The sequence below is a fragment of the Eublepharis macularius genome, chromosome 5 (assembly GCF_028583425.1).
Source record: "Eublepharis macularius isolate TG4126 chromosome 5, MPM_Emac_v1.0, whole genome shotgun sequence".
NCBI lineage: Eukaryota > Metazoa > Chordata > Lepidosauria > Squamata > Eublepharidae > Eublepharis > Eublepharis macularius.
The window spans coordinates 16,522,700-16,549,983 of record NC_072794.1 but is presented as its reverse complement, the minus strand read 5'-3'; the positions used below and the strand labels follow the sequence as shown (position 1 = coordinate 16,549,983).

At 42.7% G+C, this 27,284-nt stretch overlaps 1 protein-coding gene and 1 pseudogene across 1 annotated transcript in view; both read left to right on the top strand.

The window, feature by feature from the left end:
• Window positions 1-27,284, top strand: part of LOC129330659 (ceramide synthase 4-like) — a 323,796-nt pseudogene that overhangs the window by 31,006 nt on the left and 265,506 nt on the right.
• LOC129330660 (ceramide synthase 4-like) overlaps window positions 1-27,284 on the top strand; it is a 66,480-nt gene that overhangs the window by 2,121 nt on the left and 37,075 nt on the right. The window contains exon 2 of the mRNA XM_054980795.1: window positions 25,352-25,469. Coding sequence (XP_054836770.1) covers window positions 25,352-25,469 — 118 coding nt within the window. The remainder of the gene's footprint in view (window positions 1-25,351; window positions 25,470-27,284) is intronic.

The window sequence follows — 27,284 nt, the reverse complement described above, 5'->3', positions numbered from 1 at the left end:
AACCCACTAACTCTTCAAGTTCACAATAGTATTCCACATGTGGCACCACAGGTGCCCAGGGAGGGCAGATGGGGCAGACCTCCAGGCTGTGCACCAGAGTCTTCCTGCTCCAGAGCTCCCACCCCCCGCCCCGGTGCCCAAAACTCGAACACACAGGCAACCTAAAGCAGAGGGTGGTAAACTGGCTGTGCCTGGGTGGGACAGAGGCAAAGGGAAGGCCCAGCATGGAGAATATGCTGTGAAATTAACCCCAACCAGGCAGGGCAGAGGATGGGTGGGGATTGGCCCATGGAAGAGGGGGGTGGACCAAGCAGGGAAACATACGTCTGACATTGGCCCACTTTCTGGGACAGGCCTTGGCGGCAGGACCTTGAGAATGGAACTAAAAAAAGAGTGGGGGTAAAAGGACTCCACAACCCCCAAACAAGGAGGAGAAGCAGGGAGGGCTTGTCCAGGCCCATCTCCTGGCCCTGAGTCCCAAGGGGGGAGGTTGCTCTGGAAAATATACCGATAGGATGACAGAGGGCCAGTAGGTTATGTTAACTTTTGAACAAATCTGCAACATGAATCTAGTTTTTTTTAAAAAAAAATACAAGCCACAGAATTCTACTTTTGGCACCAGAAAAGACAGTCCATGCACAATGGCTTTCCCAAGATCTTTCAGGAGTGAGTAACACACAATGGCTTCCTCTAAGCAATATGGAGTCCAAGATCTTTCTGGAGCAATGAAGCCATGGAGAGTTCTGCCCATTGCTTTTTACGTTCTTTCAACATTGCACTGGGCACAGTATTCATCTGGCTTTGCTCTCTGTCTTGATGTGCCATTGAAGGGCTCAAACATATTTCCCTTTTGGCAATAGTCATCATATTTCTGTCTTTTCCCTCTGTGAAAAATTATTTTGTTCATCCCAAATTCATGGAGACTTAAAACCACCATAGCTGAACATGGTGCAGAGGCTCCAGTTTGGTCTGTTCCAAGTCAAAACTCTCTGAGAGAGAGGCAGTACAATGAAATATGATTGGCCAGATGTTGGATCTCCTTCCAGCAATCTGAGAAGAGAACTTCCTTGAGTTAAAGAAGTTGTTTAAAATAAAACATAACTCTTCATGAGGCAAGAAATCAGAAACCAGAAACACATGCAATGTATACAAATAATGTTACTCATGCTATTAAAATTGTATTTCCTAAAGCTCTAAACTTGATCTAAATACATAATGCTTACAATTCATTTATGACTAAAGTAAACCAGCTGTTAAATGGGGAAGTCCAGCAAAACAAATGAAAATATGATGTCTTTTCTGAATATCACCAACAGAACCCTGCTCAAAACTGCACCAGGCACACTTTTATAGCAAAGTAGGAATAAAGAGATAAATCTTCTAAATTTAACATCTGAACCTTACGTTTATTTATTTTTAATGCTTCTTTAATGTCCTTTAATGCTCTTAATCAAGTTCTCCAGGCTTTCTAAGAACAGTTACATATAACATGATCATAAATCTACTATCTCTTCATTTAGTTTAAACAGTTACCTTCTTGAGAACAGCTTTGAATTCCTGTTACATTGTCACGTAACAATTAATATAGATGATAACATTATATGAGAATACATATGTTAACATACAGCTAGGTGGTTTGTATCAGAAGTAGACATGGGCACGAACAGGAAAAAGATGAACACGCTGTTCATAGTTTGTTGCCATCAACGAACGCGAATAGACTAACAGTAACGTACATGTCTCGTTAACAAACTTGTTCAGTGTTAGTGGTTTGTGGGGGCCAGAATGGCCCCCGTTGGACGTAGAGTGCCCATATTCTCAGGGAGTGATCAGCAGGCTCTCCTCCAGCCATCACCCAAGTTTGGTCAAGATTGCAATATGGATCTTGGACTTATATTTTCCCAAAGCTGAGGCCCTCAGGAAACTCCCATTTGATATAATTGGAGCCACCAGTTGACTTTGGCCCTGTGTACAAGTGGTGGACTTGAAGGCGGGCTGCCTCTTCTCTAGAGGGTGAGTGGTGTTGCTGCTTGCTGGCAGCACCTCCCATGTGCCCGCCCGCCAGGCCTCCCTGAGGCTACCATCTCCCCTCTAGGAGGCAAGGGGTGTGGCTGCTATTCCAGCATAGGCTGGAAGGACGGTGATGTCGGCTGCCACTGGGCCTGGCAGACTCAAGGAGGCAGTGGCATGCCACATCCCCTCTAGGGGGAAGAGTGTGTGGCTGCTCACTGGCAGCACCCCCCATGTACCCACCCTTCAGGCCTCAGAGAACTTGATATTTCTAGCATAGGCCGGAAGGAGGGTGATATTCGCAGTCACTGGGCCTGGTGGGCTCGGGGAGGCAGTGGCATGCCGCTTCTCCTCTAGGGGGTGAGGGTTTGGCCACTCACTGGCAGCACCCACTATGTGCCTGCCTGCCAGGCCACCCAAAGGCTACTTTCTGCTTCAGTATAAAGGTATGGTATAGACAGGTTTCTCAATAGACAGGTGTATAGCTGCGTGAGATAGATGTATAAGACAGAGGGATGCGTGGATACATTGAATACCTGTATTGGATTGACAGGAAAGACAGATACTGTGTACAGGGATATTGGGGAGACAGACGGATTGCATAAATATCTGCATTATTCCGCCATTAGAAAGTTGGAAGGAAAGAACCAAGGGTGGGAGGTGGGGCCTGCCCCTAACATGTAAAAGTGGAGAATCACATGCTGGCCATCGAGGCAGTGGAGGATGCCTTCCCCCACGTTGTGGGGGAAGCATCAGTTCCCTTAGGAAAGGAGATTGTGGGCAGACAGGTAGGTGCGCACGTGGGGAGCTGTGGACTGCCTCCTGCATCACCTACAGACCTACCTTCACAGACATGGCAGTCTATTCAGCATCAGCAACCTACTGAAGATGGCAGTTCCACAGAATCCATACCACTCAGGTAGGCAGTAAGTAGTGTAGGCTGCCGCCAGCATTACCCTCCTTCCTGCCTTCGTGGAAAGGATGGGATGGACAGGAAAGGAGAGGTCGCAGAGCAGGATCGGGGCAGTTTCAGAGAGGGAGAGGTCGAAGAGGACTGGAGAGGAGGACAGAGGCTTCCTGGCCACATTGCAGAGCAGGACCGGGAGGACCCCAAGATTTGCAGGCCATGAGATGAGAAACCAACTGAGCTTCTCTTCGGCAGCAGCAAACATCACCTACCTTCCTGCCTTCATGGAATGGATGGGATGGACAGGACAGGAGAGGTCGCAGGGCAGGGTCGGGTTGGTTTCAGAGAGGGAGAGTTTGAAAGAGGGACCGGGTACTTGTATGAGAGAAGAGGACAGAGGCTTCCTGACTGCATTGCGGAGCAGGACCAGGAGGACCCCAACATCCACTGTGTTGGATTGCGCAGACTGTTTGGGGAGAGGCTTGTCTGTCCCTCCTTTGTTGAAGTAGAGGCTGTGACCAGCATCACTCACCTTCCTGCCTTCATGGAAAGGATGGGATGGACAGGACAGGAGAGGTCATTGGGAGGGGTTGGAGTGTTCCAGAGAGGGAGAGGTTGAAAGAGGGACTGGGTACTTGTCTGGGCAAGGAGGGAAGAGGATTCATGGCCGCGTTACACAGCAGGACTGGGACGGAGGACCCCAACACCCTGAAGGAGTGTGCAGACTGCTGCTGGAGAGGCTTGTCCGCCCCTCCTGTGCTGAATTGGAGGCTGCTGCCAACATCACTCACCTTTCTGCCTTCATGGAAAGGAAGTGAGTCACGGGACCCGTTCCCCCCATGCACAGGGGGAACAGCAGGTGCCCATGGATAGGGGTGCACTGTGCAGCACAAACATACCAGCAAAAGCTTTTGAGCTGCCCCTCATGCCCAAAAGCAGCAGCATAAAACACCCACCTTCCTGCCTTCACGGGAAGGGTGGGACGGACCCATTCCCCCCTGCTCAGAGGGGATAGCAGGTGCCCATGTATAGGGCCCCCCATGCTGTACAACCATATGTGCAGCAGCTTTTGAGCTGTCCACTGTGCCCAAAAGCAGCAGCAGCAGAAAGCACCCAACTTCCTGCCTTCATGGAAAGGGTGGGAGAGACCCATTCCCCCTTCTCAGAGGGGACAGCAGGTGCCATGGAAAGGGAGGCACCATGCGGTACAACCCTATCAGCAACAGCAGCAGAGCTGTCCCTTGTGGCCAAAAGTGGGGGCAGCTGACATCACCCCCCTTCCTGCCTTTGCAGAAAGGATGGGATGGGCAGGACAGGAGAGATTGTTGGGAGGGGTCATACTGGTTCCATCCAGAGGGGAGAGATTGAAAGAGGGAATGTCCAGGACCTTGTCAGGGAGAGGAGAACAAAGGGTTGTTTGTCACAGCAGCATTGCAGAACTGGACCGGGAAGGCCCAAAGGTGGTGGTAGTGCCATGGTAGTCCCCCATGTCCAAAGGTGGTGGCAGCTGACATGACCCACCTTGCTACCTTCACAGACAGGACAGGATAGGCAGGACAGGAGAGGTCACTGGGAAGGGTTGTTCCATTTCCGTCCATAGGGGGCAAGGATGAAAGAGGAACTATCTGGGAACTTGTCAGGGAGAGGACACAATGGGCAGGACAAGCCATGTGGAAGGGTCGTATTGGTGCCATCCAGAGAGGGAGAGGTTGAAAGAGGGAGTGTCTGGGAACTTGTCAGGGAGAGGAGGACAATGGGTTACCAGCTGTGGAAGCAGGTGGGAGAACACCCACTTGCTCTGCATGCTGGTAGGATGGCAGGACAGGATGTTGTTTGCCACAATGGACTGGTCCAGCCATATGGCAGTTTTCCTCGCCCAATACTCCAAGGGATTGGAGTGGGGGGCTCGGTGGGCTCCACCATGGCCCCTGCCGAGTCCTCCACTGCAAAAGATGCACCCACTGTGTTGCGGCCAACCACACAGCCCACCGACAAGGCCCAAAGATCAAGTGGGGCCATTTGGGTGGGTCTCTCCTGGTGTGGTTCTCTTCCCAAATCCTCCTACCTCCTCCTCCTCCTCTGCCACCTGCCTTTTGCCCCTTCCTGGTTCCCTCCGTACTGCCTTCTCTTTCGGGAAATGGAGCGCCACTGTGTGGAGTTTCTTTTTCCAGTGCTGCATCTGACTCACCCACATGACAATGCTGCCCTTGATATGGGGGTCACAGACGGAGGCCATTTGGTATGGCACCTCATGGCTCAGAGGATGCAAGTGCTCGGCCACGCATGCCTGGATCCTCCTCACAAAGTCCTGGACCCTGAGGAGCAGCTCTTTCTTGTGCTTGAGCTTCTTGGCCAGGAACTGGTGGAGCCTGTGGATAAGGGGGATGACCTGACTTCTGGTTTGGATTTATGGCGGGCTGATGTGGTTCAGGGAGCTGAACCATCCAAGATGTTGTTTGTTGGGGTGGTGGAGTGCTAGATCGCCTGCAGCCCCCTGCTTTCAGGTGGAGAGCAGGCAGGTGTGCTCAAGACCCAGAGAGTGTGTGATCTCGGCTGAGGGGGGGGGTTCTGAATAAAGGATCATCTCCCAGCCTTGAGGTCCCTCTCTAAGAAGGGTGGCTGTTTTCTCTGCAACAACTTTGGAGTCATTGAGTTGTCATAGGGCCATTGTACCCAAGCCTCAGTTGCAAAATTGGACTAATTTTGACAACTGAAACAGCGATTACAACCCAGAGAAGAATCGGCAAGGTAAGGATCACTATCTCTTTCACGGACTTAAAAATGACCAGAAGAATAAGATTAAAGTAAGAACTATGAACTGAGACTTTGTAGTAACTATTTAAGATCACTCTGGAAAGAAAATTATATCCAATTAAGACTGTTTAAAAGAATTAGAGAAGAAATAAGAATATTGTTTACATACTTGCAGTCAGGAGTGATAGTGAGCCGTGGGAACCACGGAAACATTGTGATAAGAGACTAACAAGCTGACGAAAGAGACAGAACAGGAAATATGTAAGAGACCAATGAGCTGCAGAGTGATAAAGTGACGGAACAAGAAAGGAAGTGGAAGAGCGCCATTTTGGACAAGGGACAGGGCAAGACTTCAATCAAATGCCATTTTGGAGAAGGGGAAAGGCAAGATTTCAGTTAAGAACCATAGAGAAAAAATGCTCGACATTTTGACGGATTCAAACCTTTTTTTCCCCTTTTATTTTAAGACTAATTGATTAAAATTGGGAATTTAAATTAATTAAACCACGAAATTAAGGAAGAGATCAGACTCGTGGGCGGGAAGTAAACCAAGCCCAACGATGTCAAAGAAAGAATGGCAATCGGCTTTTGATAATTTGGATAAAAAAATGACGGAAGGTAACAGAGAATTAAAAGAGACTATGCAAAGTATGATGAAAGACATTAAAGAAAAAATAAAATTGGAGGTGGTGGAGTTGGCTAAAAACATGGAGGAAGTGAAGAAAGAATTACAAACAATGCAGCAGAAAGTTACAGAAGTTGAAGAAAAAACAGAAAAGTTCGCTATGTCCTTTAAAGCAGAGACCACAGGATTAAATGAAAGGATGGCAGTAATGGAGTGTAAAAATATGGATAAACAACTGAGATTTTGAGGCATCCCGGGGGAAGATGGGAAATCTGCCCAAGAGCAAATTTTGGAAATATTAACAGGATTTTTGAATAAACCACTGGAAGAAATTGCAAGCAATATTGATGTGGCGTATAGAATTATTTCAAAGTATGCAGCCCAAAAAAATTTACCGAGAGATATGATTGTGCAGTTAATTACAAAAAGAATGAAAGAAGAAATTATTAGCAGGCAATTCCAAAACCCACTTGTAATGGATGGGAAAAAAGTGAGAATAATGAAAGAACTACCCAAGAGGATTTTGTCTGAAAGGAAGAAATACAGAGGTTTGACTCAGATTCTGAAGGAGCTTAATATACGATAGAGATGGGAGATACCAGAAGGTCTGAGCTTCGAGTTTCAAGAAAGTAGGAAAATTATCAAATCACAACATGAGATGGAGATGTTCTTTTTGGACTATGAAAAAGATTTACCTAAGCGACCCAGACTATAATTATGGAGTGTAAAATAATATCATGGAATGTAAATGGACTTAATTCACCTTCTAAACGCAAAGCTATTTTTCATTGGCTAATAAAACAACATTGTAATATAATTTGTTTACAAGAAACCCATGTAAAAACACAAGATTTAAAGTACTTAAAAATAACAAATTGGGTAGAGAATTTGTGGCCTCAACAAAGCAGAAAAAAAGAGGAGTTGTTATATATATAAAGGAAGAACTTCAGCCTAAGATGATTTTTAAAGACCATCAAGGGAGATTTTTGGCTGTGGAATTTGATTGGAATTCTCAAAAGACACTAATTGTAGGGATTTATGCACCAAATGGTGCCAAGGACCTTTTTTTCAAAGAGATACTGAAACAATTAGATCAATTGGCATATGCACAAATTATTCTGACGGGAGATTTTAATGGTGTGATTCCAAAAGAAGATCAAGATTTGCTAAATGTGAAAAACTATCGTCCCATATCTTTGATAAACAATTATTATAAAATTTTTTGCTAAGGTATTGGTGGAAAGATTAAAGGAGTGGTTGACAGAATTTATAGCGGAGGAGCAAGCTGGATTTTTGCCTGATAGACAGATCAAAGATAACTTAAGAACTGTAATAAATGTAATTAAATATTATGAAAAACATCCTGAAAAAGAAGTTGGTCTCTTCTTTGTAGATGCGGAGAAAGCATTCGACAATTTAAATTGGGATTTTATGTTCGCCATAATGAAGAAATTACAAATGGGAAAGGAATTTATTCAAGCTGTGAGAACAATCTATAAAGATCAATGTGCAGCGGTTGTAGTAAACGATGAACTTACTAAGAGACTAGAGATAAGAAAAGGAACAAGACAAGGCCTCCCACTGTCTCCATTACTGTTTGTTATGGTATTGGAAATTTTATTGATGCAGATACGGGAGGATGATGACATAAGAGGCATGAAGACTAAAGGATTTACATATAAAGTAAGAGCATTTGCTGATGATGTAATGGTTATAATAGAAGAACCGATTCAAAATATGCCGAAATTACTGACTAAGAGCCTTGCTACAAGTGACATTTTACACGTGAAGGATAAAGGATTATTTTCGCAAGTCTTTCTGGGAACTGAAGTTCCTCTCCCCCACCGCTTTTCCTTTTGTTCCTTCCCCTCACTGCCTGAAGAGACAGAGAAAGCCTGCGGCAACAGCAACTTTTGCAAATTGTTTCTCCAGTCACAAGCCTGCTCTCAATGATCTTTGGGGCAGGCAGCTGCAACTTTCTCAGCTTTCTCCGGAGCATTTCCCCCCCCGCAAGACGATTTGCAAAAGCTGATGTTGCCGTAGGCTCTCTCTGTCTCTTCAGGCAGCGAGGGGAAGGAACAGAAGGAAAAGGGGTGGGGGAGAGGAACTTCAGTTCCCAGAAAGACTTGCGAAAATGATCCTTTATCCTTCACGTGTAAAATGTCACTTGTAGCAAGGCTCAAAGATTAAAGAATTTGGAGATTTGGCGGGATTTTATGTTAATAAAAGGAAGTCTAAGATATTATGTAAAAATATGATTAAGCAAAAACAACAAGAATTAATGGAAATTACAAGCTGTGAGGTAACACAAAAAGTGAAATACCTTGGAATTGAACTTACTGCAAAGAACATCGATTTATTTAAGAACAACTATGAGAAGCTGTGGCAACAAATAGAGACATGATTAAATGGAATAAATTAAATTTGTCATGGCTAGGAAGAATAGCAGCAATTAAAATGAATGTGTTACCGAGAATAATGTTTTTACTACAAACGATACCAATAATAAGAGACAACAAACAATTTGACAAATGGCAAAGAAAGTTATTAGATTTTGTGTGGGCTGGGAAGAAACCTAGAGTGAAAATGAAAGTGCTATGTGACGCAAAAGAGAGAGGAGGACTGCAACTGCCTAATATAAGATTATACCATGATGCAGTATGTTTAGTGTGGCTTAGAGACTGGATGCTATTAAAAAACCATAAATTACTAGCACTTGAAGTAGTACTTGTAATGTAACCTGTAAGAATTTGACACTTGAAACAAGAAGACTTGAAACTCTGTAAGAACTGATATACTGCTTTTAGGGCTGCACTTATATGTTATATTATTCTATAGATTCCAATAGAAATCAGTACCAGAGAGCCTTTTGTAGAAAACTGATTTGATGCAGCAAGCTGGTTTTGGCCACCTGTGGTATTATCTTCCTTAAAGCTGATAAGAAACTGGGGGAAAGGACACGAATAGGAAAACATCCCTTCCTATCCACCAGACTGAGACTCATTGGCGCCCTTGAAAGTATTATGTCCAGAAGAAAGTAGGTAAAAGGTTAGACAGTGTCCTTCCAAAATGAGGGCAGAGAAAAAAAACTGTGAAGACTAGAATTCTGGCCAGCCCAGAATTGCATCTTCAAATCAGAACTGACCCTAGATATGTTACGAGCCAATAAGATATCAAATATTAGAATACTGTAATATTGTTATGATTATCTGAAAGTATTAATTGCCTGTATTTCTATTGTAATTTTGATGAGCTCAGGACACAAGGAGACCACCTACTCCTGTGAAAATAGGCTCCTCCATTGTTTAAATTAAACAATCATATATTGCTTCATTCTACAGGACTCCGTGGTGTGTGTCTCTTATTGTGATTGGCGAGAGGGACACCTAAGGCACAAGTTTGTGCATAACAATATAAAAAGCTCTTTGGTTGGCATGCCTACTTATGGTATGAAAAAATTAAAGCAGACTCTATGTTTTTGCATCATTATATAAGAAGAAGCCTTTTTGCGGTTTGGCTAAAATACAAAAAATATTTAGATGACGGTATCCCGATGTGGGTGGTGCCGTTAGAAGTTGTAGAACCGGATACAATTTATAACAGAGAACAATGCCTGACTTACGAAGAAATTTTGAAAAAAGAGCAAAATACAGCTAAGCTGAAAACATTGATGAGTTACCATTTCAATATGGTTGGTTCCAATATAGACAGATTAAAGGCTTATATGACTCTGATCGTTTGAAATTTGGATTTAAATTGAAAAACTCCGAACTGGAAGAATGCATACTACAAGATGGCAAAAAAAGGATATCTAAAGTTTATAAGATCTTGTTAAGATGGTATACAGAAGACGAAATAGTCAAAGTGCAAATGGTGAAATGGGCCATAAACTGTAATAGAGATATAACAATGGAGGCATGGGAACACTTGTGGAAGAATACCTTAAAGATATCAACATGTACTAATATTAAAGAAAATGTTTATAAGATGATGTACAGATGGTACTTAACGCCGAAGAAAATAGCTTATGGAAATAACCAAATGTCTGATAAATGTTGGAAATGTAAGAAACATGAAGATTCATTCTATCATATGTGGTGGACTTGTGAGGTAGCAAAGCAGTTCTGGAGGAATATGACAGAAGTTATGTCCCAAATCTTACAAATCCAAATAAATAAAAACCCGGAACTGCTTTTGCTGAACTTGAATTTAGACAGAGTTATTCCACAAGATAGAACATTAGTGTCCTACATGACAACGGTGGCAAGAATACTGTATGCTCAAGTATGGAAGACACAAGAAGTGCCATCTATAGAGAATTGGATACAAAAACTGCTACACATGGCTGTAATGGACAAATTAACAAGAAAGCTGAGAGAACAAAATCCAGAAGAATTTTTCAAAGACTGGGGGAAACTGAAACAATATGTAGAAAAAAAGTGGGACATAAAAGGGGAGATGTGGTTATTAGACAATTTTTAGTTTTTTACTAAGGAAGAGATGGTGATCATTACAAAGGGAAACGTGGATATGAAATAGGTATTGATTTAAGAGGACAATTTATGAGTTAAATCAAATAATATTAAGCAGAGTAGAATTAGATATTGGGTTGGAAAGCTGTTGGAAGTCTATAGTAGAAAGGGGAGGGAAAGGGTGGGGGAATAGGATAAGAAAGGGCAGATTTGGAAAATGTAAACATTTATATTATACTCACCCAATAAAAAAAAATTATTAAAAAAAAAAGATAAGGGGGATGACCTGACCCAGGCTGACCTTGTACGCGCACAAGAGCTTGGTGGCCTCCTTAAAGGGTTTCAGCATCTGGGACGTCTGGGCAAGGACTCTCCATTCCATGGAGCTGAGGCTCAGCTCCTCTCCCCTCCTCAGAACGTCCGTGGATAACCGGATGTCCTGCAATGGGCCCTTCTGCTCCACCAGACGATATATCATATCATAGGTGAAGTTCCAGCAGGTGGACAGGTCCTGAAAGAGTTGGTGCTTGGGGTCCCCCCTTCCCCCTGCCTCTGGAACAGCTCACGGGAAAAGTTGATACTGCGAGATAAGTGGGAAACGATGCGGTGGCAGCTGTCTAGCAGATTGTACATACACAATGTTCCCTCTTCCCAGCTGTGCCTTGGCTTGCTCCCCAGCCCGAGCACGTCCCTCATCACCAGGTGCAGGTTGTGTACCATGCACATTAGGCCTGGGAGGGATGCCTCTTTCAGGGCTGCCAACATGTTGCTTTCTCAGTCCGTCACTTTGAAGCCACGGACAAACCCTCCCCGCAATCTGTCCACTCCCTCAGTGCTGCCTTTATGGGGGTGGTAATGTTCTTCCCAGTATGGACCTCATCCATCCCTCAGGCCTGGAGAAGAACTACCCTGTAGCCCAGTCTCAAGCATGGCACCTTTTTCTGGGTGCCAGATCTTGGACAGGGGTGGTGGAGGTCCTCTGGTTGCCACCAGTGGGCGGTGATGGCAAGGTATCTGTGATGACAGCCACTCCAGAGGTCGGTCGTGAAGTGTACTGTACGGCCTTTGGTGGCCAACAGCTCCCTGAGCACTATCTCTCACAGAGACTGTTAGAGGGCAGGCAGAACTCGATGCCCAATGGTGTGCTGTGATGGCATGAAGAACCATGGGGCAAAGTGCTGAAGCAGCCTTTGGAAGCCCATGCCCTCCACTACGGATAGGGGGAATCCTTGCAGAGCAATTGTTTCTGCCATGACATGAACACCCACCTCCTGAGCCCTTGACCTCACCCTTTTCAATAGCACTATCCCTGACCCTGAGAGAACAACATTCAAAAGAGCGGCCTGCCTAACCATTCTGCACCCACCAGCAGCACCCTCGGGGCAAGTCTTCTTGCTTGGGGTGGATTCCGATGACCCTCCCGCTGATCCCGGCTCAGAGGAGCTGGTAGCCCTCCGTCTCTGCTGGATTTTTCCCTACCCAAGGACAGAGACCACAGGCTCGGGTGGCATGTCTTCAGGGGCCTAGCCAGGACCGTCAATAAGAAATGCCTTGGGTCATTGCCCCTATGCACCAAGCCATCATAGACATGGCACTGCACCACACGGGTGTCATTTGGAAGGGCCTGAAAGTGCCAGCATACAGAGAGTTTGAACAGTGGTCCCCTAACTGTTCCAGGGGAAGGAGGATGAAGGGTTACTGGTTGCGCCGTGGAGCAGGCAATGGAAGACGGAGTGAGGGGTGGCCTGCAGGCAGGGATAGCACGAGGAGTTTGGGATGGGGACTGAATGGATGTTTCATCAAAGCCCAACCATTCCTCCATGGATCCCTCACCCTCCTCCTCCTAAAACGGTTTAAAGAGTTCCTCTTCCCCCAGTGGCAAGAACTCTTTGGCCTCCTCCACAGCCCCCACAGGTGATTTTTGAGGAGTGGGAGTCTCTGCTGCCACAGAACCCTGCCCAGTACTGCTTCCCATGGGACAACCGGGACAGTCTTTGCACTTCCCCCCACGACCACCCTTGGCCCCCGCCCAAAGCCTCATTGTGCCAGCAAACAAGAATTAAGGAGGAAAGAAAAGGAGAGAACACGGTGAGCCCTCAGCCAAGGTGCCCAATGAGTTTGGTCCCAGGGCTTGGCAGCACCCTGGGACCAGAGGGAGGGGCTAGAGCCCTAGCCTAGCACTCCCAGAAAGCTGACTGGATCATGCTCTAATAATCAGGGGGTGAGCCCCCAGCTGAGGTGCCCACAGAGCTTGGCCCCAGGGCCTGGCAGCAGCCCTGGAACCAGAGGGAGGGGCTAGAGCCCTAGTCCAGCACTCGCAGCTACCTGACCGTATCAGGCAATAATAATCAGGGTGATCCCTCAGCCGAGGTGCCCACTGAGCTTGGCCCCAGGGCCTGGCAGCAGCCCTGGAACCAGAGGGGATAGATCCCTATCCCACCACACACACAAAAAATCCCAGCTCCAATGCACTCTCCCTCTCTCCCAAAAGGCTAGCAACAGCTATCTCCCACTCCATTGCCTGCTCAAATTGAAAAGCCAGAGTTTGGAGCATGCTTCCTTTTATAGCCAGAGGTCTCATAGAGAAAAGCAGGTGGTCTGGGATTGGCAGTCAGAACTGCCTAACAGGGTTTGCAGGGATGAGATTGGAGTGCCCATGGCTACAGAACACCACCCGTCCCCCTCCCTCCCCCCTGATCTCTGGTCCCATGTAACCAATTGTAACCAATTTGGAGCTCCACACTTGGAAGGAAGACCTGCCCATCAAGCTAAGTTGGGCTTTGACTGGGGTTTCCAGGGTGACAGAAGGAGTGCAGACAGAATTCAGGCAGTCCCTGCCTCCGTTGCCAAGGGAATTGATTGAAGGTGCCTGACTGTCTGGCTTCACGAACAGTGGACGAACGCAACAAACAAGGCTTTCGACAACCACTTGTTCCTCTGGAATGGCGTCTCACGAACAGCTTGTTCGTGAGCCGCCAAACGAGCTGTTCGTGGCTTTTTTGCATTTGTGATGCTGTTCGTGCCCATGTCTAATCAGAAGTACTTGATGAGTTGCATTTTATAAATGCACTGCCAAACAATAGCCTCATCGTTTCTGCAGCAAACCTTTCCAGAGACAAAAAACACTCTGTACCATCTTTATTTAGGAAGGTTTTTTTTTTGAAAGTTTTTATTATTTTTTAATATCTAACATGAAAAAAACTACAGAAGACTACAAAAGTATAAAGGGGAGGGGGGAAAAAGGGAAGGGAGGACTGGGAAAAGGAAAAATTAACATACAAACAACAAACACTACACTACATGTCTTGTATTCCCTTCATGCTGCAATTTTTCTTAAAAGTTAACCTTCTAATATGCTATCAGATTGGTAGGTCTTATACAATACAGATTATATTCAGGATCAGGACTTCTTTCCCCCCCACTTGCGTCTCGGTCTCAATTCTCTCTGCGCAGCTGGAGCAGCTGCGCCCGCTCTTTCCTCCCCCCCACTTTCCCCTTCAGACTTCGAACTTTCTTCTTGCTGAAACTCCTGATGGTTGAACAAAAAGTCTGTCAGCTGCGCGTCCGATGTGATCTTGTAAGTTTGATCTTTATATCTGAACCAGACGCCTTCTGGAAACAGCCATTTATATTTTATATCACATTTCCTCAAGAAAGCCGCAAGTGCTTTATACCTGAATCTTCTTTTACGAGCCAAAAATGGAACATCCTTCAATATTTTAACCTTATTGCCCAAATAATCCAAGTCCACATTATACGAATTGTCTAAGATGGTGCCCCGAGTCTTCTTAGATGAAAAGTCAATAATAATCTCACGAGGCAGCTGCCGCTTCATTGCATACTTTGAAGATGTCCGCCGGACTTCCAAAATATCGCTTTTTAACTCTTGTTTAGTTGCCTTTGCGAATGGCGCCAAAAGTCCAGACACCAAATCTTTTAAATTTTCACTTTGCTCTTCTTTTACATTTTGAAGACGCAATACCGTTTGGGCACGGTCCACTTGTAATCCTATTATTTGATTCTCCAAAAGCTTCACTTCCTTACTTGTTGCTTTCATGAGTACTGCGTTCTCGTGCGCAGACTGCTCTGCTCCGGTCGCTGTTTCTTTAATGGCTTTCACCTTGCTCTCCACTGAATCAACCTTTTGCCCCATTTCATTCAGTTTCGCTACAAAGGGCTGCACAGCATCGAAAACTGCTCATCTCACCATCTCTTCCAAAGTTTCCCCCTTCCCCTGTAACGTCGCCATCACCAATTTACTTATTGCTGGGCTCTGCTTTCTCGTCGCCATCTTGGGGGGGGGGCGCCAACTAAGTTCCGAAACTCGGTGCAGGGGAAGAAGTCTGCACCTTTTTAGCTTCAATTCCCACCGATCCTTCGCATACGCTTAAAAATCAGAAGGGATTCGCTTACTTACAGGTCTTCACCTTAAATCTGCTTATTGCCGTTCTCCATGGCCCGGCAGCACACGCGGTGCTGCGCACGTCTGCCGGCCTCCGTTGGAGCAAGCGGGCAATTTACCCCCTGCATTACTTCCAGGGGGTTCTTCCCGCGGCGCCCCGGATCCAGGCTCCCTCACTGGGAGTCCTGGGGGTTAACCCTCACGGGTCAACCGCCCGGTCAGGCTGCTCAGACGGTTCCCTCCGGACCTGCGGAGAGGAGCATCCGACATGGCCGGGAAAACGAAACTGAATCTTTATTTAGGAAGGCTTGTTGAAACTGCTTCCAGCTTTTAACAACAGTAACAACAGCAAAAACATAATGCCCACTCTGAGCAGTTTACAAAGTCTGTTATTATTATCCTCATAACAATCACCCTGTGAGGTGGATGGGGCTAAGAGAGCTCTGGGAGAGCTGTGATTAACCCAAAGTCACCCAGCTGGCTTCATGTGGAGGAGTGGGAATCAAACCCAGTTCTCCAGTTTAGTTTAGTAGTTTAAATTACATGTTCTTGTTTCCATGAGGAAATTGACATACTTGGAATCCTCCACTGTTTGGCTTTGTTTTTTTGTTTTGTTTTTTTTTAATATTCTACAGAAACAGTGCCAAGTACAGCTTGATATTGCTTACAGGTCCTTCCTCCACATTGCCAAGAATGTGCAGAGGTAAAACACTGCATACAACATAATCTCTCGGTGTATGTTTTCAGGTAGGTAGCTGTATTGGTCTGCAGTAGAACAGCAGGGCTAATTCCAGTGGCACCTTAGAAACCAACAAGACTTCCAGGGTATAACCTTTCAAGAATCAAACCTCTTATGAAGAAGCGAACTTTGACTCTTGAAAGTTCACACCCTGAAAATCTTGTGGTGTTTGTACAATTGTCTCTAGGCTTTTTTTGAGCTATGTTTTCTGATGTACAGGAACACGTGTACATCAGTAACATACTACACAAATATATGATGATGGATGATTCCATCACGGTTAGCAAAGTTTACATGTGCACCAGTTTGATAATATGCAAAAAAGCATATATGATTCCAGAAGTTCAGTTTAACCCTACATTCTTGAAGACTAAAGAGACTGTATGCCAACATCTATAACATGTAAGAGACATGCATTGCCATGCCTTCATGGAAAGAAATATTTCCATAATTCCATCAAAGATTGCTGAACAGACTCTGTTCTGTCCCAGAGCTCTTCAGCACACTGTTCTGGAGACCTACATGCCAGAAAAATTTAACATGAGGGCTATGCTTTCAGCGGTGCAAATGTTCTGTTGAAGCCCCTTCTGCAATCTGCATACATTGTGCTCAGTGAACATTACGCATCAAGATCCCAGAGAAGCCAATTACAGTTAACTGAGATTTTATTAGGCATATCTCACAATTTCCAACTATTCTGTGCAATCATACAGGAACAAATAAAAGTGATGGAAAACAAGGAAGTGGAATGGGAACTGAAAAGACTGAAACAAAAATCTTTTGAAGGAGCCAACAAACCTGGAAAATATCTAGCATGGCAGCTGAAGAAAAAGAGAGAGAAGAAAATGATAAGCAAAATTATAGAAGATGGAAAAGAGTTATTTGATCAAAATGCAATTGGGAGAGCATTTTATAAATATTATGCGAAATTATATCAGAAAAAACCTATTGATAAAAGGTTAATGGAGGAATTTTTTCTTAAAATGAAATTGCCAGAGGTGCCTAAGAAATTGAAAGACAAGTTGAATGCTAAAATTACAGTAACAGAAATTATGGAGGTGATACAAGCAACGAAAGTGGGAATGGTGCCAGGACCAGATGGAATTACGGCTACATTTTACAAAGCATTGGCGGATGAATTGGTACAATTGATGCAAAAAGTAATGATGCTATGTTTTTACATCATTTTGTGAGACGGAGTTTATTTGCGGTTTGGAAAAAATATAAGAGATATTTAGATGAAGAGACTCCAATGTGGATTATACTAGCAGAAGTTGTAAACCCAAAAATGGAATATGATGGAGAGGAGTGGAGGACATATAAAGAAATTTTAAGAGTAGATTGTGATAAATATATACTTAAAACGAATGAAGAACTGCCGTTTCAGTATGGTTGGTTTCAATATAGACAAATAAAAGACTTATATGATACAGATCGTAGAAAGGTAGGATTTAGGGCTAAGAACTCGGAATTAGAACGTTTACTTCAAGAGGGGGAAAAGATGATATCTAAAGTATATAAAATTTTGTTAAAATGGTTTACAGAAGATGAGATAGTTAAAGTACAGATGGTGAAATGGGCAATAAATTGTAATAAAGATATATCGATGGAAGTTTGGGAAAGACTGTGGAAAAATACTATAAAAATTTCAACATGTACCACTATAAGAGAAAATGTGTATAAAATGATGTATAGATGGTATTTAACGCCAAAAAAGTTAGCAAATGGTAATAGTCAAATGTCAGATAAGTGTTGGAAGTGTAAGAAGCATGAAGGTTCATTCTATCATATGTGGTGGACTTGTGAAAAGCTAAACAATTCTGGGGGGAAATTGTAGAGGTTATGGCAGATATCTTACAGAAAAATGTGATTAAGAGCCCAGAATTGTTGTTATTAAGTATGAACCTAGAAGAATTTGATAGAATGGATAGAACAATGGTGTTCTATATGCTTACTGCGGCTAGGATGTCCTATGTACAGTTGTGGAAGACTCCAGAGATACCATCAGTGGAAGATTGGATTTTGAAATTACTAAATATGGCAGAAATGGACAAGCTAACAAGGAAGTTGAAAGAACAAGATACCGTGGAATATGCTATGAGTTGGGAGAAACTTAAGAATTATGGGGGAAAAAAGTGGGACATGAAAGGCAAAATGTGGTCTTTGGATAGTTGTTAAGAGGGGAGAAGAGATCTTTATATTAGTTAGAGGTGAAAATATGAATAGTATATAAGTAAGAATGATATAGTATATTTTATATTATAATCTTGAAAGTAATATTAGAGACTTATTATAAACACGGTAGATATAGATATGTTATACTATATATTATAATTAATTAGAAATTAATTATAGGAGATAGTGATGTAATGTAGATGAAGGGAATGGAAAACTGTCGGAAGTCAACTGAAAAGGGGGGGAATGGGTGGGAGTGATATAATGTGATGGATATTGATATTGAATATTATGATTTGGGTATACTGACCCATCCAATGAAAATTTTTGATATCAAAACGTGCTAATTAATTAATTAATCTTCAGATAAAATCATAGAAAGATAGAACTTACAGTTTATTGTAGCAGGTTTCTTCCATAGCATTAGGAAATATCCTAATCTAAAGAGATACATTCCCTATTCTAATGCCACGGCCTGAAAAAGTAGGCAGTGAGGCTGTAGATGTGGGTTTGTGGACAAAAAGAAGCTCCATCTGCATCAGCATATCTCGATAGTGTGGGATTTTTACTAGCTGGCAGCCTTAGTTTAGAATCGGCAGTACCCTTTAAATATCTCATGACTCTTTTTACTGTGGTCCAATCATTCACAGTGAGTTTACTTACCCTCCTGGATAGAATACCTACAGCTGTTGCAATGTCAGGTCTTGTTATCATTCCTAGGTAAAGAAGCTCGCCTATGGCAGTTCTGTACTTGTTCTCTGGTAGAGGTTCATTTGATTCCTTTTCTTTCAGAAAACCTACTTCCATTGGTGTGGGCATTGGATTGGCATTTTCTAGTCCAAAACTTTCCAGTAGTTCTAGTATCTTCTGTCTTTGGCTGAGAAGGTAACTGCCATCTGGTTCCCTCTCGATCTGGATCCCCAAGTAAAAATTAGCATTGACCAAGCATTTCACCTCAACTTCCTTGTTTAGATGAGATATAATTTCAGCACAATCACTTGAATTTTCATAACAAAGAATAAGAGCATCAACATAAGCCAAAATAAAAGTCCATCTCTTATTCTTGTGTCTACTGTAAAGACAGAGGTCAGCTTTGCTTCATTTAAAATCTAGATCAAGTAACATTTTGGTAAGTTTATCATTCTAAGATTTGGCAGCTTGCTTAAGACCATAAAGTCCTTTCTGAAGTTTGCACACTAAATGTTTATTCTTTTCATCTATGAACCCTGGAGGTTGACTCATATACAATTCTTCTTCAATTTCACCATGTAAAAATGCAGTCTTTATATCCAGGTGTTCTGTTTGCATGTTTCTAGAAGCTGCTATGCTTAAAAGCATCCTGATTGTGGAATATTTTACAACTGGTGCAAAAGTTTGATCATAATCAGTTCCATAAATCTGAGAATATCCTTTGACTACTAATATAGCTTTGTATCTCTCAACTGCCCCATTTTCATTTTTCTTAGCTTTAAAGACCCATTTACATCCAATAACATTCTTACCTTAGGTAGTTTTGTGAGAGTCTATGTTTTGTTTTTGTGTAGAGCTTCTATCTCCTCTTGTGCTGCTTGCTTCCATTTTCTTGCTTCTGGTTTAGGCATTTGTTGAACTTTGGCCCATGAAGTTGGTTCTTGTGGTGGCAACAACCTTGCAAGTTAGGTCAGTCTCTCTGCTGGAACTCCTCTGTTGATGCGCTGAGAGCACCTGAGGTCCTGAGTCACCTCTGCCTCTGCAGCCGGCTCTGGCTCTACGGGCACATCTATTGGCCTGGGAATTTCCGCCTTTATTCTCTCACCTGGTCGGGCTTCTGGTTGCATCTGCTCAGTGGCTGCATCCATTGCCTCATCACCGGGTTGTATATCTGGTCGCATCTGTGTAGCAATGTCATCTGGCTAATACAGCAGCAGCTGATTTTCATCATCATCTCCCTCTGAAGGGTCACATGTAGCAGCATTCTCGTTGCTCCTTTGTCGCTCATCAAATTGCACAACTCTGCTTACAGTAACACTGTTAGTTTCTGGGTTATAAAGCCTGTATCCCTTACATCCTGGAGCATATCCTACTAAGATGCCTTCTAAGGCTCTGTGTTCTAGTTTGGATCTCTTTTCTTCTGGTATGTGAGCATATGCTTTGCATCCAAATACTCTAAGATCTTCTATACTTGGCTTCTTGTTATGCCAGAACTCATAAGGAGTTTTGTTTGTAGCTTTAGTGGGCAATCTGTTTTGTAAGTAGATAGCAGTCATGGCCACTTCTCCCCAGTTTTTGTAGGGAAGTCCTGAATCAATTAGCATACATCTGACCATATTCATGATAGAATGATTTTTACACTCCACTACCCCATTCTGTTTGGGGTTATAGGGAACAGTGAATCTATGTTGAATTCTGTTTTCCCTGAGAAATCTCTGTGTGGCATGAGAAATGAACTCACTGCCATTGTTGCTTTGAACAGCTTGAGGTTTCCTGTTGAACTTGTTAGACACCATGGAAACATAATCACGCAGTTTCTGCTCAGTCTGCAATTTTTCTTTCAGCAAATAGCACACTATATCTCAAGAAGTCATCAATGAAAGACAATATATAAAGGTTATTTCCTGTTGATGTTGGTTTAATAGGACCACATAAATCAGTATGGATTAGTTCAAGTGGTTACCTTGAGCACCTTTGGCTTTGTTTGGGAACTGAAGGTCAAGTTGCCTTTCCCTTTATACAACAAATGCCTAATTCATCATCATTACCACATGCACTTATATTAATACCTGTTACCAAGTCCTTAGACTGCAACTCCTTTATGGCTTGCATATTGTGATGTGCACATCTTCTATGCCAGAGTTCAATTGGCTCTCCTTTTGTGGTAGCTGTTGTTGCCCTGTAGGCCTTTTCTCCTTGGTAGTCCAGTTCAAAGACTCCATATCTGAGACTACCTGTGGAATTTATCTCTCCTTTGGGAGAAACTGTACATTTGTTATTCTCAAAGTGTATAGAAATTCATTTTTGTGATAGTACAGGTACATTTAGCAGGTTTGCTTTTAAATTAGGAATGTATAAAACTTCTTTTACTTTAACTACCTTTTTAGAGACATCAGTATTACAATGAAGCATAACTGAGCCTTTGCCATCAATATTCACACATGTGCCATCTGCCATTATAACTTTTTCAGATGCACTGGTATCCAATTCATCTAACAGAGTAATATCTGATGTCATATGCGCAGTTGCACCACTAATATCCAGCACTGTGGGCGATCATTTATTCGAGTTATATGAGACACATGATAATTACTATCAGCCCTTGTTTGAGGAACATCTCTGAAATTACTAGCTCTTGCTTTAGAAAAATCTTCTCTGTTTCTTTCTGCCTGTGATTTCCTGCCTGCAGCAGCAAAATTGTTTCTGCCCCTGTGTCTGTAGCTTCTGTTGCTGAAGCACTCCCTCTGGAGGTGACCAGGCTTATTGTATTTGTAGCAGAAGGGAGGAGTCTGCCTTTCTCTAGGATTGGCTCTTTGCCTGTAATAAATTTTCCTAGGTCCCGCCCCTCTGGGTCTGGCTTCTCTGACCATGAAACATGAGTCAGTCTTGCATTTCTTTTCCTGAGGATAAGATCTCTGTTCATCGTACTGTGATCTTATCTGATCTAGCACTTCCTCTAATGTAGCTCCTTTTGTAGTAAGAGACTTTGCTAAACTGGAGTAACTTTTAGGTAGTGAGCTTAAAATTAAAGCAATTTTCAAATCTTCAGCTAGAATCTGACCAACAGTAGCTAGTTTATCTATTTGATTCAACAAAGATCCAATATGAGCATGCAAATCTCCATTTTGTTCCATTTTAGTTGAAAATATCTCTCTGAACAAAGCAATTTGTAGTAGTTGGTCTGACATTTTCAAGAAATTTCAATGTATTTCTCTAGAAAACTTTATTTTCCCTCTTTAATTTTTAGTTTCTGTATAAAGTATTTCTCTGGGAAACTTTCCTCCTTTTATAATTTTTAGTTTTGTGTATGCTAGGCTCAAGTTAGCCAAAAGTTTTAAAAGGAGGTTTCTCTGCTTTTCTGTGCACGTTTTATGGCTGGGAAAAGGTTGTTAGACCTTTAATTGAATTTCTTTGTTTGTTCCTCGTGAGGTTGCCTGTGAGGGTATTCACATGCGAATTAAGTCCTTTGTCCTGCTTGGCTGTTAGACCGGCAGAGTCAAGGGGGAAAAAAACTTTGCAGTTTAAAACTCTTTACTTCTAGATTCAAGTTTAGGCTTTGCAGTTTTTTAAAAAAACTCTTTTGCTTCTTAGATTCAAATATGGGCTTTTCTTTGGCCCTGAAAAACTTATTAAATTCAAGACTGGGCTCATAGCCCTATTGGGAATTATATATTTAGTTTGGTTTAGTTTAGTAACTTAGCAGAGTAACATAGCAGAATAATATAGTCAGAAGTGTTTAAACCCTTAAAAACGTGCTAATTAATTAATCTTCAGACAAAATCATAGAAAGATAGAACTTACAGTATATTGTAGCAGGTTTCTTCCATAGCAATATCTTCTGGTAATAAGAAGGGAAAGATCCTAATCTAAAGAGTGACATTCCCTATTATAATGCCACGGCATGAAAAGGTAGGCAGTGAGGCTTTAGATGTGGGTTTGTGGACAAAAAGAAGCTCCATAGAGGAGCATGGAGGATTTACATCCTTCCTCTTGGAGACCATGTGGAAAAGAGAGATTTCCCAAGAGTCACAGAGGCAAAGAGCGGAGGAGTCAGTAGGCATTCCCACCTTAGACAAGAGAGTGGCAGATCGCTAGACTTATACGTTACATTCAAAGAGAAATTGCAGCATCCCCCAGTGTCCAAAGGCAGGCTGAGTCACCTATTTCAACCCCTAGGACAAATGCACAGAAAAGATGGGGAGGGAGGGAAGATACACCCCTAAACAATCTTTGGATTACTCCAAATCACACAGCCCTGCACTCCTGAGACTGTCCCCTAAAAGAAGACACGTGCTAGTTCCGATCCAAACACTGGTTCCAGCACAGAGAGTTTCTATGTGAACTGCCTCCAAAATGCTTGTATTGGAAAGAGATATGAATAAAGAACTGGAATAGTCTCCAAAAAGCTTGTATTGGATAAGAGAGATGAATAAGGAACTGGAACGGCTACATGCTCCCTGCAACCCAAAATAAGACTTACTTCTCCACCTGTTATTCAGCCCCCAGTCAGGAGATTTTGCCCTCTAAATTTATGCTGTTTCTGCCTGCAAAGCCGAGCTCTTATGCTAACTGCTCCAAAGAGGGTTGCCCCCTGGAGAAATGTCTTTAGACATCCAGGAGATGGATTATTTGAGTATATGTCTTTGTGTTCTAAAGGTTTCTTCCGTATTTTTTGGAACTCCTCTACCTACACCATTGCCTTCTTATGCCTTCTACTTGATTGTTCCAAATTATTTTAGAGGTTTTTTACTATCTCGGTTAAATTCAATACCCACCCCTGTTATGAGTGGTAGATTAATGAGGAGCCCATTTTCAGAGTGTGTGTGTAATGGTTCTTTAGGAAAGATTGGTATATTGGCCCATATTTTACTGGAATGTCCTTTCTCTGTGACTCTTACATACCGATTTTTAACACACTGTTTGGATAACATTTCTTTTTAATCTCAGTGTAAAATAAAATCACTGTAATGATTTTAAATGTGTGTGTGGGTCTTTAAATGCTTGGTGTTGTACAGATGAAGAGTGGGGGTGAAAGAGAGGGATGAGTGAGTGAGATGATTGGTCGATGACTGAGTGGACGGAGTGAATGCAGTTTTCAGTTACTGAGTGGAGAGAAATATTGAGATTGGGCAAAGCAGGCAACCTGTGTGGAAGCCTGAAAGAATTCTTGTTCTAGTTCAATTAGGCAAGCTGTGTGCAGTGCAACCTGAGAGTGTCTGTGAATTTCTGAGAGAAATATATAACCTGTGTGGAGATCTGAATTCTGTTTGTCTGAGAGAAACCCATTTATTCTAAATAAAACAGGCAAACTGTGTGTGCACCTGAAAGAAAATCTATGTGTATTTGGGTGAGAAGTTGATATCTGAAGCAGGCAAACTGTGTGTGCAGCCTAACAAAATTTATTAAAATCTCAGTGACTGTGCCTATGAAAAGGAACTTTAAGAACAAATAACACTCTTTGAATCCATCAAGCTTAAGAAATTATATGAAACTGATATGCTTCTTGTAAAAATAAAAGTTTATTTTGTTTTTTTGTTTTCCCTAGAGTATGTGTTATTCCTCTATCTCATTCCTATCCTCAGGGCCACATAGTCCGACGAAGGAGCCTGATCCTTGGGCATGTTATTAAAGGGGAAATTTAAATTATTTTGGAATAAAATTCCTGGTGGCAGCAATCTACCCAAAAGGGACAAGAAGAAAGGGGTTAAAAACAAAATTTAACTAAAGAAAGAAAGGGGCTCGTAACAGTCACTTTTTTTATCTGACAGGTCTCCTAACGTTTCCCTGGCAGTTGCTTATTTTTAAAAATCGTTTTGGTATGAAATCTAAAATATTATCTGAAAAAATATTTGTGACTGCTTGAGATATTTAACCAAAAGAGCTGTAATCAGAGGAAAGGAAAAGAAAGGAAAGATCTAGGCACTTGTGTGTTTCTTTTTAAAAATTCGCACCATAAAAGAAGAGTTTTCAGGATTATCAAAATGTTTTAATTGAATGAGTGTATGCATTTTAGTTGAATCATTTCAAAGATCAGTTGGCATAAAGTGCATATATCTTTGTCTTTCAATAACATACACAGTTGATATAGGGGCAAGGATGAGCAGAATCTCCATGCCCCCCTCCCCACCTCATTCTGTTCCGTGGTTATGCTGTAATTTTTCTTTGTTCTGATTTCCACTCCTCTTTAATTTTGGTTTAATTAGGAGAATTTCTACCCTTCTCCAGAACCAGAATGAGTGCAGTGTGTTGATGTTTCCTTTGTTACCTTAACTTTGAGATTGTAGAGAAGAAGGAAGTTACAAATGAAGGGTCTGGGAAGCTGCCATTCAATATGCAAGAAACTTCTGAGAATAATATTATAACTTCCCCACATTTAACTGGATTTCTGGCAGTGTGGAATGAAGCACCCAGGGCAATTAGGGGATAATAGGAGAATTAAAAGAGCAGGTTAATCTATCCCTAACAGTAAGGAACTCACAGTGTTCCAGAGTCAACTCTGAGTGCTTAACATTGCCCCAGAAAGCAGGCTGTGAAAAGGATGCTCAACTGGATCACATATTTGGTCTCTCTCACACAGGACTGTTGCTCTGCCTCTGAGCAGAAAAATGGGCCTGAGGGAGAAGGTGCAAAGGAAAGCTTCTCCAAATCCTGTGCTGGAAGCTTTTTACAACAGACACCAAAAGAAACCAAAAGTGGTGAGTTCACATATACTCTCTCCTTCTATGGCGAGCTCCAAGTATGGGGCTCCTCTCCACCTACCACCAGCCCCCTGCTCATACCACCCTTTTCATCCACACAGGTGTGCCCCCACCTACCTGTGCATCCTTCTTCTTTCTCATGAACCTTCCTACCACCTGCACTCACCGCTGCCCATACTGCCTGTATGCATTTCATGGCTCTGCTAGGGCAGTGCTTGTGGCTGTGCTACCATGAGCACTGCTGTCATCCACCGCCTGCATGTTCTTCCCAAACGATGCTGTTCAGCATGTTGATCTAGGAGCATGCGTAGTGAAACACTCATAAATGGATGAGGGAAGGGTGGGCCGCATGTGACGGGTTTAAATCGTTCCTCATAGGACAAACTCAAATGTTTGCTATTGGAGACCAGCTATCTTCAGTGAAGGAATTATTTTATGGTGTTCCACCAGCCACAATCTTATCCCCCATGTTATTCATCCTCTATATAGAGCCTTTAGGACAACTCACCCATAGCTATGGAATTGGGTGCATCAATATGCAGATGATACCCAGCTTTCTATCTTGTTATCCAAATCCTCTGGTAATGCAGTAGATGTTGTAGACCACTGTTGTCAAATGGCTGAATGCAAACAAATTGAAATTGCTGCTAGAGAAGCAAGTAAATGCAGCAGCTAAAAAGACATTCTCACAACTTAGAATAGCCTGGAAGACAGCTTGTTGACTCAACATGGCTGATCTAGCCACCTGGATTCATGCTACAGTAACACCGAGATTAGACTACTGTAATTCACTCTATATAGTTCTCCTCTCAAAGTCAACACGGAGACTCCATCTGATGCAAAATGTAGCAGACAATTTAGAGTCTCTCTACATGAGACGAATTTGATGAGGATGCTCAAGTGAAGCCAGGAAGCCAAGTTTTAACAGACAGATCGGAAGGCTTTGTCAATTTCCCTCTTTACAGAGCCAGCGAAGATCACTGCTCAGAGGGTTTGTTTATTTCCGCTTTCTGTCCCAGAAGGGGAGGTGAAACTGACAGAGCCTTCAGGAGGCAAAGAGGAAATAAACCCCTGAGGATTGAACTTTGCTGACTTCGTAGAGAAGGGAAATTGACAGAGCCTTCCAATCTATCTTTTAAAACTCAGCTTCCCTGCTAACATTGTGTCTCCCTTCACTTGAACATCGTCATGTAATTTGTCTCGTATAGATAGACTTTCCTTTCAGTAACTAGACAGAGCATGCATATCACTCTTTCTGCTGTCACTCTATTGGCTACCCATCAGTTACTGGGCTCAATTTAAGGTCGTGACTATTACATTCAAAACCCTTAATTGCCTAGCCCCCTCATATCTGCACAACTGCCTCTGTCCCTATGTTCTGCCAATGCCTTGAGGAATGGCCTGCCCAAGGAAGCCAGGAAAGCTCCCACTCACCCAGCTTTTCACAAACTATACATGACTGAATTATTCAGGAGGACTTTCTACTCAAATTGCTATTGGAGTCCAGCAATAAGTAATACCTCAATGAGAGACCTTGATATGGCACAGGGACTATAGACTGGGTTATTGTCTATAGACTAGAGTACAGTTTGCTGATGTAGATACATTTTTACTGGGTAGCTTGATGTTGCTAAAGATGCCATGTTAATTACTTATGCTTTAAATTCAGAAAGGTTTCATCTGTGTGTTTGGTTTTCTGCTAGTTTTTCAAATTTGCAGCTACCATACCTTATTGTGTATATTTTCTTTGAGTGTTCTAACTCTAAATAAACTATACTCATAAACAAACAACAACAATAATATGAAAATGAA